Source organism: Accipiter gentilis, chromosome 17, assembly GCF_929443795.1.
Source record: "Accipiter gentilis chromosome 17, bAccGen1.1, whole genome shotgun sequence".
NCBI lineage: Eukaryota > Metazoa > Chordata > Aves > Accipitriformes > Accipitridae > Astur > Astur gentilis.
In genome coordinates this window covers 28,970,154-28,982,953 of record NC_064896.1, presented here as the reverse complement: position 1 = coordinate 28,982,953, position 12,800 = coordinate 28,970,154, and the positions used below count along the sequence as shown (strand labels likewise).

Sequence of the window (12,800 nt, the reverse complement as noted above, 5' to 3'; positions counted from 1 at the left end):
CAGGTTTCACAAGCTTGACTCGGTGTCAGTTGGGCCCTTTGGGAGTCTCAGAAAAAGCTTCTAAAGAAATTAGTATTTTTATTTTATAGCTCAGTAACTGGCAATAGCCCATCACACAACAGAAACAAGGTGGGCAGAGTCATGCAGTTCTCGCACACTAAGTCACAAGAGCAGCAGGTAAGTCAGAGGCCAAGCGAGATGCCCACTGCCTCCTTGCACAGCAACGGGCCCCCTCCACCCACCTCATCCAGCACAGCATTGCGCTTTGCCCGCTGCCGTTGGCGCAGAAGAACCAGGCCTGCAATGATGTCAGATGGGACGATGTCAAGGTCTCGGAAAAACTCAGCAAAAAGGTAGGCGATTTCAGAGTAGGCGTCCTGCAAAATCCAGGGAGAGAAGAGTTTAGGAGGAGGAGTTTGAGTGTGGGGAGCCTCAAAACAGGACACAGAATGAGAACCAATGCGGCAGCAATGGCCTCATTTCTTTAGTGCTCTCTCCAAACATCCATGAGATTCCTTCAGGGAACACCATATCTGGTCTAATCATATTAATATCTCTTATTTATTTTACATAGTCACACTCAGACGCCTCAGCTGAGACTGAATTTGTACTATGCTCCATGCTTATGTGTGGGCAAGCAGACCACATCAACATCGAAACAGACCAGGCAGGCACAAAGGGAGAAAAAGGAAATGTTTTCATCTCTACATTGTAAATAAGACAGAGGAAGTAAAGTGACAACCAAGCAAATCCCAATCCAGTGTCATCTCAGAGTCATCCATTCTCCTCAAAAGCAACTTAATTTAAACAAAGGCTATTCAGGAAAAAAAAGTACTGATTTTGTCCTATTTAACAGCCTCTTCAATTCTGTAACTCTTGTCCTGGGATCTTTTGGCCCATAATTAACCCAGACCTCACCAACCCAGGCACATCACAGAGAAAGTGACAGCTTTTGATTCCTGCGACTGAACAGTCTCTGTAGCTGCTTATTGCTCACCATCACACTCTTTGCTATGTGATTTCCAAGAGTTAATTGCAACAAGCAGGTGTTATACATGGCAGCTCTTGGTACTGAAGGAGCTGACCAAGTTACCAGCCTTTTCCAGGTTTATCTTGGACTACACCCAAGGCAAAAGGACCTGAAAAGGAAAACCTGGAAGAAGATCCAAGTCCAGAAGAGAAGGTGACCAAACCCAAAAAAGACACCACAGGAGGGACAGAATTAGAAGTAACCTGAGACGGTCAAGCAAAAGCTCTGAAGCAGAGTGACAGAGGTATTTTGAGAAGAAATGTAGTACAGAGCAAAAGGGAAAATAACAAGAAAAACCCCACAAAATCTTAAGTGAGAATTGCTTGGGAGGTTGGAGATGGGCTGGGACTGTGAGACAATGCTGATCTGGCCAACACTCAGACCAGCATGCTTAAAGACAAGGGTGACCCAGAGGCTCACAAAACGTGGGACTGAGCAAGTGCTGTAGTATGCCAATGGCCACTATTTTGACTCATGCCATCAATAACCTTTCCTACCGAGGTGTGTCACAGCCTTATCCTGAACTTTTAACCCGTGTTTTCATAGCATCCTTTACTCAGCACCTAAAGCCATGCGACTGCAGTCTTGTCTGTAGAAAGCCTGAGCCATGCACTAGAAAGGCTGGTCTTCAGGAAAGGATCTCTCCATTTCTCTTGTTTGATCGGCAAGAAAGCAAATCCCTTCTCTCCCTAGCAGTCTTGCAGGAAATGACCTACATTCTTTTATCTCTGACAAACTCCTGGAGTGCAAGATTACTTTCTATCATTTTTACTTGCCTACAAAAGCAAGTTAAATCACCATTAAGAACAGGGCTTCAGGTGCCAACTGTGCAGGTTTCCATGCCAGCTGTGCCTTTGAAGAGCAAATGGCCTGGCATTAACCTCCCCAACATTACAACTGCAGTATCCTTGAAGTGCTGACCCCATAAATCTTAGCACAATTCCTATAAGCACAGAAGAAATGCAAACAGCCTCAAAGTAAAAATGACAAACACCCATTAACCCAATATGACAGCAACACCCCTTAATACTCTGACCAAAGTAAAAGGCCATAATTAAAGTTCAACATTTATGTTCTGTTCCAAAGAAAAAGCTTTTGCTGGAGCACCTGATATTACATTGTAGGGTTAATTGTAGTGTTCTGCTACAAACCCTGCAGGCTCTTGTGTTGGCAGAGCCAGTGGACACTTAGCACTTCAGGTTTCACTTCAGACCCTTAAGAACAGATTCTTGCCCCAATGCCATGTCCACTCTGCAGAACTATTTTCCAGCCCAGAGGACAATGACCCTCTGCTAGAACATTTTTTCCATAATGACTCGGAGAGACAGCAATGGATTCATTTCTGATCCATTACATATGCATTCATTCCACACGCTGTCATGCCAGGACACACAAAGTCAGAGCTTGTTTCTGCAAAGAAAAGAGCCTGGAAATTGCTCAAGCTGAATGTAAAATGGAAATTCAATAGCACAAGGAATTTGAAGATTCTGGTATCTGCTTTTATCCTGAACTGAAAATAAAAAAGTAGAAACAGACAGTCACTGCAGAATGAAAAGTTTGTTAAAAGAAGCTTGACATGAAATTAAATATTTTGCATTCCTGAATAAAATAGAGCTGTTCAGAAACCAGGCCATTCCAATGCCTGTCAGTGCTCTCAAGCCAGGCTGCAGCGCCCATGCTGCACCCTCCAGACAGGCGTCTCTCGACACCCAGGCAAGGCAACCTGGTTGTGCTGTCAGGGCGAAGGTGCCTCTGCTGTGGTAGCACAGGCAAGCAGAGGAGCAGAAAATGACCCCCAAGGAAATGCTGCTGTTGAGCTGCTGTGACACAAAGCTTGTTTCATTTCAGTTTTCCAGATGGACATTCCTAAGCAGCTGTAGCAGATGATCTGTGAAAGCTGGCAGTCCTGGGCTATGACTCCTCAGTGGGACACCAGGTTGGGGCAGGGACATTCCCTGGGAACGTGGTGGCATTTCATCCAGTATTGCAGGAGCATGCCACTGGGAGGATCAGCATGCCAGTACATGTTGTTGGGTTTCTGGAAAAGGGCTATGACTATTCCTGCAGCCATCCACATTTTGGAAACTGCACCCTGCGGATAACTACACAGCACTTACCAACAAATCCTTTTAATCTAATTCATACTGGTTGCCATCTGTGATGAACAAATGTTCAGGTAGCCTTCACCTGACTCTCCATTATTCTTACACAGCTCTTCATCTTATTACACCTTTCCCTTTTGAGGTTAAAATCCCAGCCTCATTTCTCTTCCTATACAAGTTCATATCCCCTTCAACATGCTCCTTTTTCTGCTGCAGCTTTTAGGAGACCAAACACCAGGCTATATTTAGGGAGGACATCACCAATGTGGTCAGCCCCTTGGTATTTTCCCTGTCATTTTCTATGCCCTTCTACTGAAGCTAAAGGTTTTTCTGTTTTTTTGGCCACTGCTGTCTTTGCTGAAGCATCCTTGATAACTCCTAGGTCTTTTCCTGAGAGGCTGCAACTAAGTCAGAGGCCAGTGTATGCAAGTAATTGAAATTGTTTCTTCAGATGTACATGCATCAGCTCGTCTTTCTTTATGACTTTCTTCTATCTTTGATAACAATACCTTGGTTCTGGCTTGGTCTTTCAAGGGTTCTCAAATACCCATAACTCTGACCAACCTAAATATTGAGTCATCAGCAAAATTTTCCACCTTAGTACTCACCTCTCCAGTAGGTCCTCAGGAGTCCTGTTGATACCACCTTAAGGGACAAACCTGCTCCCATTGCTTCTAATAAGTATAGATTGCTAACTTTTGGGGAAGCAGTATCAAGCCCCTTACCCTTCCCTGCTGGATAGATAACAGCAAGGAAAAATCCCAACTGTAGCATGTGAAAACTTCAAACCAATGATCTTCATGTGATTCTATGGATTAAGTAGCAGGTTTTTTACTGTTAGTAATCCAGAAGTATTCTTTTGCTGATTCTGACAGGTTTACATTTTCCATTTTCAAAGAGGTATCTCTCTTGTCTTTAAGCGTATGACACTGATGCAAACTATAGGAGAAATTGCCTAAGCAAGCTGGCTGATAAAGGGAAACTGAAGCTGACCACAAAGTGCTGTCAAATGTTGAACCTAAACATAGTGACAATATGTATTTCTTCCACTGATATCTTCACTTAAAATTATTATCCCAGTTTTCTGCAACAGCAAGGTAAAGAACAACTTCAGGACAAGAGTTTAACACTGACAACATTGCTTTTCAGTACTACTAACTTTACCCGCAGAGACTGTCCTATAATATTCAAAACCAGAGGGTTAAGACTAGCCATTCTGAGAAGACAACTACCCTACCCAGCAATGTGACATTGGCATCTAGAGAGGACACATCAGCTTCTGTTTCTGCATGGAATAGCCAGGTACACTCCTGCAGAAAAGCAAGTGCTTATTTGGGCTACTTGGGCTGAAAGGAAGGAAAAGGAACCAGCATGCAGCAAAACTGGTTATTCTGAAGGTAGCTCAGTTTGCTGCTTCTTGGGAGGCATTTCCAGTCCTTGCATGCACTACTGTCAAGGCTCACTGGACTCCTTGTGCCTCCAGATCTCAAAGAACACTCACAGTGAAATGAGACACACATTCTCCAGGCTTGACAGCAGGAACCCCACGCTGCTACGCTCTGCTGAGTCCCATGCATCGTCAGCCATACACAGAGAGCTTGCTCTCTGACAGGACATATTTGGTACGTACTGACTGAGAGTCTTTTGTCCGTGTGCAGCAAAGAAAAACTTTAAGTCTGCGTGTCCAGCTGCTGGCTTGCCCTTCTTCCAGGCGGTGTCTACAAATAAAGGGGAGAGTATGCATATGAGGACAGGTAGGATAACATGACTGCAAATAAACAGTAGGATCCAATACAAAGTCACACAGCCTACACTATCACTGATGAAATGCATGCATAAACCTTGTTCTTGTATTTATCCTGGTCTAGCAGAGGCAAGGAGGCCACACATAAATTAAAAACTCAGCTTATTTTCTAGGACAGGGAGATCATTAATAATCTAGCTGTTCCAGCCAGGACCAAGCCTCTGTATTTATATACATGGTGTCCTGTCCAAATGGGATGGCTATAATGAAGCTACTGTTATTCTACAGTATCTGCTGGAAGCAGGATGTCCAAGAGCATCTGGCGGTCTGGACAGAAGGAGGTTCTAATCGCAATTTGGCAGCTGCATCATCTGTTAGGATGTACTACCACTCAGAAGGAAAACTCCACCTCCAGGTGAGGGGGTGGGAATGGTACAAAAGACCCTGAGCATTTAGTATGAGAGGAGCTGTGCAATTTTTTCCAATAAATAGCTTATTTGGAAAAACGTATTTATTAAACATAATACAGTCACAGAACTTAAACAATTCGCACTCTTTATTAAAGTATGGTGCATAACTTTAATTAAAAAACCCCTAAAGGTTCTCTTTCAATACAGAAAAGGTTAAAAAAGGCTGAATACAGAAGGTCTAGCTCAGCCCACATTTGGTTTATATGACATTTCAATTTCAGCTTCAAAATTAGCTAATTGGACAACCCTATTTAAAATGAACTACAGCTGAGTTCACTGTTGTGAGCTTGTCCTAGTTACTACATTTTGCAGGGTGACAGTCCCTTATTTTTGACTGGCATACTTGCAAACATTCCTTAGATCAAGCCAGGCTTAGTGGCAATGAAGTGGGTGACTGTGTGATTCTTTGCCAGAGTGCCATGCTACCGAAAGTCCACAGCAACTCTAATGCAGGGTCTTTTTTTAATGTGAACACAGACTAACTCACAGGTCAGACCAATCAAAAAAGACAATTTCTATTTTCTGGCAAATGATCACATCAGGAAAAGCCCAAGCACAGAAAGTGGGGTGCACCTGGAAGATGATGCTGGTAAAACAGTATTTGCCTGCAACAAAAGGAACAGATCCTGCAGGACAATCCATCAACTCATGCCTGAGCACTTTAAAACAACTACCCATAACCTCCAAGGAAGACTCCAAAAGAGGAACAGGAATACAAGTGTCCTAAGACAGAGCTGGCAGTACTCAGTTTGCTCCACCAAATGCCAAAGAACTCGGGCAGCAATGCAAAGAACTTCACAACTTCACTGCGGGGGTTGAACAAGCAAGTGTGCTCTGAGCTATTTTCACTCCAACTCTTCCCAAATTCTTTCTTCCTAACACTGAACTTCGACATGTTTAGTATGAGCTCTAAAGCAAGTTTCTTAGAAAAGCCTCAGCACAATTAGTTGAGTCTTTTGTTATGTTGTTTTATTTTCTTAGCTCTGCAAGAACATAAAAGCCCACACACATCACGACACCACTGGTAAAGGAAAACCACTATGTAACAAAGTCCAATAGCTACAGCAGAGTACCACAGTAAGAAAGCCAAAGTTACACGTCTCTTAACATGACAAACAAATCAAGTTTTTTCATGAGTCAAGACAGAGGAAACGTAGCCTAGGTTAAGTGTAATACAAGGGTCAAATTACTGCTGTACATCAGAAGGCACGTAGCACTGTAGACCAAAGGATTTCATTAGGAATGGCTGGCCCTCACCATCTTACAGGATCACAATCCAGAAGCAGGCAGAGAATTTCATAATATATTCTTTGGAAAGGATTGCTTTAAGCAAGCAGAAAATTTAAAAATATATTCTTTGAAAACAATTGCTTTAGTAGTGAACACATAGTAACATTTTATGTTTCCCTTTCACATTATAGCCCACAGCATTTTGCTTGTTAACATCTGTTAACACTCCCTTTCTAGAGTGGAAATCTGCAAACAGCAGGCACAAGCTCTCTGAAAATGTTACAGGCCTGAAGGGAAAAACCTGGCCATAGCCCAAGGGACAAATACCTTCACTCAGCTGTCTGGGATCTCCAAACTCCAGGGGAGAGAATTTTGGGGTTTGTTTTGATTTACTTTTGAGTTCTCTGGGAAAAAACTTCACCATCTGTGGCACTTGGTTTCCCTTTGGAAAAATGATGCACTGAGCCAAACAGCTTTGATGTAGTGTGGGGTAGTAGGCCCACAGTATCATCACAGCTTCTCATCCTGATTTGCCTGGGAACGTCCTGATCACAATACAGCAATCGCACATGTTAGGCTAACAGGGCACTAACTCCAAATATTCAAGGCTAGTGTTAGTAACATATTGGAAAGGTTAGGAAGAATGTCTTGCATTCCACAATAAAAAAAGGCTCCTTCAAACAAAACTTGCTTGCATGGTCCTTACAAAATGTTTTTTCCTCAAAAAGGCAACCTGAAGGATTCCATTTCAAGACATTGGAACAGCATGTATTCAAAATACCCTCTTGAATACACATTCCCAAGGAGAAATGCAAAATCTGCAGAGTATTCTTAAAAAGCCTCATTTTTTAGCATTCAAAGCGTAATGCCCTCAAGTCCTACAAAGCCACATTCCTTGCTGACAGCTACATATGTCAAGAGTGCATAAGAAAACAAAGCCTGTTTGTGTTGTCCCGCTACTGGAAAAAAAACTTCTGAAAAATGCCTCACTTAGTGAAAAACAAACTTCCATATCCCCATCTGGGTAGCTCAAAGATGTAATCAATTCTTAATTAAAAGATCTGACTGCCAACACAAAAGAAACTGCTTCTTGGCCAAGACCAAATACAAGAAACCTCAGGCCAAAAGGTCATATTTTGAAGACAAAAATAAAGGAAGAAAGGGGCTTCGGAAGTAGATGTTGCCTCCACCTAAGCAAAATCTAAGCACTGTCTCACTGTTACCAGGCAAAACACTGCTCAGGATGGACAAAAAAGCTGTTGTGGTCAGCACTGGCTCAAGGGGCTCGTAAGAATTCACAAATCCAGTGACTAATGCACAATCCAGCCAGATACCGCGTTGCTTCGCCTCCTTTGTATACAGATGCCCACACACAGCACCTGACAGTCTGAGCCGCATTCTTCCAAAATCACCCTCACCAAAGGGAAGCAACGCCTGAAGCTGAATGCTCCCTGAAGCACAGCAAGGAGAATATCAAGAACCAAAAAAAAGCAGGGCACCCTTCCAGAAACACTGCTTTACCTCAGGTTGTATGTCCTCAGGTTGCGCTGTCTCCGCTTCGTGGCACGCAGCTTGACAAAGGTGCGGCCTGTTGGGTCGAAGACGCACAGGACAGTGATGCAGACACTCAGGATGACAACCCAGTTGCACACCACCATTCCTGCAAAGAAAGAAGAAAAGTCAGGTGCTCTGCCCATAAGTCTTGGCAGCATTGCTTCCTGCTTTTCGCAGCACACATCAGACCCACCTCCCCATAGCTGCAGGGCAGGGAAAATTAGCCCAAATACTCTTGCAGCCAGCTGCCGCAAAAGGAAATCCTCTGGAAAGGCTTCTAAACCACAGCTAGATTTTCCAGCTGTTTTAGAAGATTGCACATGCAGAAGGCCATTAAATACTCACTGAGTATCTAGGGGGACTGCAACATTAGCATCACCCCCACCAGGAGACTAGCTGAGACTGAAAAGGAGTTCCAGGAAAACAGTAAAGCCATTTTGAGCTGAAGAAGGGGAACCAGGTCTTACAGACTCCCCAGCCAGACCCTTCCATGGGAACATGAATTCTTGCCTCAGTGCAGACTGCACAAACAAATGAATAGAACAACTGTTCTGAGCAGTAATGTCTCAGGAAAACAAGCACCACATTTACAGCTACAATCCACTTCCAACAGTCAATCCCCGCATGCATGAATGAATGAGCTCTCCAAGGCAAGAGGATGTCTGCAAATACACAGGAATGCACACAAACCACATTCCAAATACATACCCAAAGTGACACTCTTTGCTGTGATATCATTGCAGGAAGCGTAGTACTGCGTTAGCCAAACGATGCCCACAATAGCATACACAAACTCAATCACCAAGATAGCTGAAACAAAAGGAACGCAATGAATAGTAGCAGCATCTCCCTAAGGATTAATAACTGCCTCTCCCCATCTTCTGGAGAGTAAGCCCAAAGACATGTTCTTTACCAAGACAGTTGCACAGAATAAATGACTGCAGGACTAGGCCCCAATGCTTTGGAAGGTGATATTCAAGAAAATGAACAAAAATGTTATGTGTGCTTAACACTAACTACTCCTAAATGACACAAGGACCACATGCACACAACAGAGCTGTCAGTGCCCTTGGCTGTATCAGAGGCATGAATCAGATAGCCGTACCTTCTGCCCAGGACAGTGGAAAGACTCCCTTCGGTAATAAGGATCACCATGTAACAGTCCCTAGGTCTTAACCACCTCAGACAGCTGGTCTGATTCAAAGATACAAAATAAATAGTAGCGCGTATCCAGGATTAATTCTGCTTACTACACTTGGCAACTGTTCCCAGCACCTCTGCCCTTTGCAGTCCTTCCAGTAATAGTTCCCAGGACACAGTCCTCAAGGAATCATTTATGGGCTCCTCAGTTTTGCATGTTACCCTGGTAATGAAGAAACTGGAGATTAACAATGGTTCCCTGGAACAAAAAAGTTGGGAAACACTGCTCCAAAGTGCCCATCCTCACACTTCCTCTACACATTACAACCCCAAAGCACAGGTGGACAATCAGCTATGGAGAGGGTAAATAGTTTGCTTAGCAATACCTAGCAAGCCTTTGGTGGAGCCAAGGCTAAATTCACATTCCAGCCTCACCAACTAAGCATCCACCCTCATTATCTACATGTTGGCACAGTATCTTTCTGCAAATGGCTTACTACAGACTCTCACTAGCCTGGAAAGACCAGTTCAAAGAGACACATAGCAAAGTTTTCAACAGCAGTGGGCAAGGAAGCAGGGTTGGACCTGGTTTCTGATCAGCCCCACCTACGTTCTTAAACTGAGCTAAGCTTTGCCTACCTTAACTTCTCTTCTGAGATTACCTGCTGCAGGACAAGAGTAGCAGTAGCACAGAAGAGACTTTCATAGTGGTTTATATTGGAACATGCACTAAACAGCACATGCTTAAAATGGGACAGTCACATGGACCTTGCCCACACAATGGTCACACTCCTATTTCTATCATCAGAACTGATGAAGCCATTAAAAGTAAAAAGCCCCATGAAACCAGCATATACAAGACCCAAGATACAGTGTAAATACAGATCCTGAACACATGTATAGTTTAAGGCAGACAAGGAAGAAAAGTAGATGATTCTTGGGTAGGAAAATGGCTCTTTGGATTCTCTTTACCTCCCTTGCCCCATTTAGTCCGGTTTTAACACTGTGTTACTCAAACTGTCAGGCTCTATGTGCCTCCCTAGGGAGACTGAAGTGTGTCTGGGAAACTAGAGAGAAAGATTTGTTTGCTATTCACGTTAATGATTTGCACTTAGCACTCAAAGGCAGAAATGTCCCAGACAGAGCTTTCAAGCAAGGTTACCCGTATGTTAGTGAATTCTGCATTAAAACAATCCAGCAAAAACCAGAGATGCAAAAACATGAGAAGCTTTGTTTGAAATGGGCTTGACTCTGCATCTCCAAGAGATTTTTCTCTTAAAATCTTCACTCAGCACAGAGAAATCCAATCAAGTTTCTGTTCCTGGAAGGCAACAGAACAGAGCAGGGAAGACAAACTAAAAGGGAAGATCTGAATGAGAGATCAAGGAACAATCTCTTTTCTGATGTAGTTCTTGGTGGGTGAGACAGGACATGTTTTTGGGAAGACAAATATGCACTCTAAGAGACAAGATGCAACCAGTGAGCAGGTGGTAAACCTATTTATCTCCTGGTGCCTGGAGGTGGAGTATCAAAGTGCAGGTTGCTGGATGGAGAGATGCATCACATGTGAGTCAAGAGGTCAAGTATATGCCTCAAGGTAGGTGGGTGTAGACATAAGTGTCTATATGACAGGCAAGGACATGCACATGCCTTGGGGTCAGAACTACCATGATTTACACAGACATATGCCTGTATCATAGGAAAACGTGTGGAAAAAAAGGTGGGGGAGAGGTGTAGATGCATCTCACTGTGGCAGATCTGTGTTGTGAGACAGAAGGGGAGCATATTTTGTTAGAGGAAAAGGATGTACCTGCATCACAATGAGGATGACAAGTTAAAAGGTTTGCTAGAAAGATATTTGGGGCATTGCATGAGAGTCTTACAGCAATGACAGGGTGCAGTATATGTGATGTATTCAGATGCATATCACATACAAGTGGCCATCTGGATGTCTTTCAGAAGCTGTGTGTTTGTCAGGGTGTGGGGAGAGAAGTCTTCTGCGATAGCAGATGGCAGTGTGGAGGCTGAGTCATTAGGAGGCCTCAGGCCGCTGCCTCTTACCCAGTCTGACATAGAGCACATACTGCATCGAGTCCCGGGGCTCTGTGTACAGGATACTGCCTCGCATGCTGAGCCAGATGATTGCCACCTCTGCGATCATACAACTGAGCAGGATGCCCAGGTAGCCTCTGCCGTGGTCCACCAGGTTAAGCGAGCAGGTCTCGTTGGGGTTGTACACCAGCCCAAAGAGCACCACAGAGAGGATCACAAACCTGCCAGTCACAAACCAGCTTGTTACCAGCAGTAAGCCAAAGAAAGCTGCATGTAATATCCCACACCTGCTCTCCTGACAAAGCTACTGAGGATCCTCAGTGTCCCACAGCTACCTAAAATTAATATTAATTTGGTCCAGAAATCTCCTCCCCACAAGCCATCCAGAGGCCCTGCTGCCCCAGTCAGAACAATTTGATGATCTGTGTCAAGTCACTTGACATTGATGATCTGATGATCTGTGTCAAGTCACTCTTATCCCATGGGATATGCCACTCCAATTGTTTTTTCCTGAGCCCCTGTACAGAAACACAGCCCCAAACTCCAGTGGACAACCTTGGGTAGCACTGGAGGATGCAGGGAGCTCTCATCTAGCTCCCTCTTTGGAGCTGGAGCTAGAACCTAGAATAGAACTTATCCAAAGAACCGGAAGCTGGAAATATGCTGGTGTCTGTCACAAATGCCCCAAACAAGCCTTCCAGCTGCATGTATAATAAGCATAGGAAGAATTACAGCTGCAAGAAACAGGAGTAGCAAAAAGATTTCATGGGAGGATTCAAACCATCACTCTGCCTTTCTCACTTACCAGGTGGTATGCAGGAGGAAGAGGAAGACGGCTGGCAAAACCAGGTCATCGCTGCCTACAGACCAGCGACGGCGGAACACAACAATCCCTGGCATGGCTAGCAGGTCTGAGGGAGTTCAGCAGGCACGACACTCACCTCCTGGAAAAAAACAGAATCAAAGATGCTGCTGACCCTCTTCAACCCCCTCAGGAGAGCCCCACAACCCCACACCAGCAGAAAGACTGCACCTGAGAGCTATCTTATTTTACACCAAAGATGGCATAGCTTCTTCCTTCCAGCACCAGGGGGCATGGCACGCTTGAGAAGGAGAGTACAGGAGGGGAACGTACAGTTTAAAGAGTGGGAAGTATTAGGTGAAGCTGGTGCATAACTCACTGAACATAATCACCACTCACCCAGCTCCACTTTACAAGATTACCTGGAATCCTGTTAGGGCTGCATGTTGGTAAGCAGTCACTGTGGGGTGTTTTGGACAGGTTATACTGGCCTCAACTCCAAAGATGACTCTATTACCATGTCCTTCCACAGGCACACCTGCTGCCAGCCTTTTCTCTTGTCCAACAGTTCCCTCCCCTCACTTGGCTCTGCAAGCCAAACTGTCCATTAGCAGTTAGTGGCAGCATCTGGGGAAGCTATTGACTGGCTCCCAACAGCAAGCACTTACAGCTGAAG

The 12,800-nt window shown here is 44.3% G+C and overlaps 1 protein-coding gene across 12 annotated transcripts in view; it reads right to left on the bottom strand.

Annotated features, from left to right (window-relative positions):
- DAGLA (diacylglycerol lipase alpha) overlaps positions 1-12,800 on the bottom strand; it is a 76,021-nt gene that overhangs the window by 31,466 nt on the left and 31,755 nt on the right. For 11 of the 12 annotated variants that reach the window (XM_049820310.1, XM_049820322.1, XM_049820311.1 and 8 more), the window contains 6 exons: positions 12,128-12,266; positions 11,332-11,543; positions 8,839-8,940; positions 8,098-8,236; positions 4,763-4,850; positions 243-377 (listed from right to left, as the gene is read on the bottom strand). In XM_049820310.1, coding sequence (XP_049676267.1) covers positions 243-377; positions 4,763-4,850; positions 8,098-8,236; positions 8,839-8,940; positions 11,332-11,543; positions 12,128-12,222 — 771 coding nt within the window. In that variant the 5' untranslated portion in view covers positions 12,223-12,266. The remainder of the gene's footprint in view (positions 1-242; positions 378-4,762; positions 4,851-8,097; positions 8,237-8,838; positions 8,941-11,331; positions 11,544-12,127; positions 12,267-12,800) is intronic. The other variant, XM_049820321.1, reaches the window with a different exon arrangement.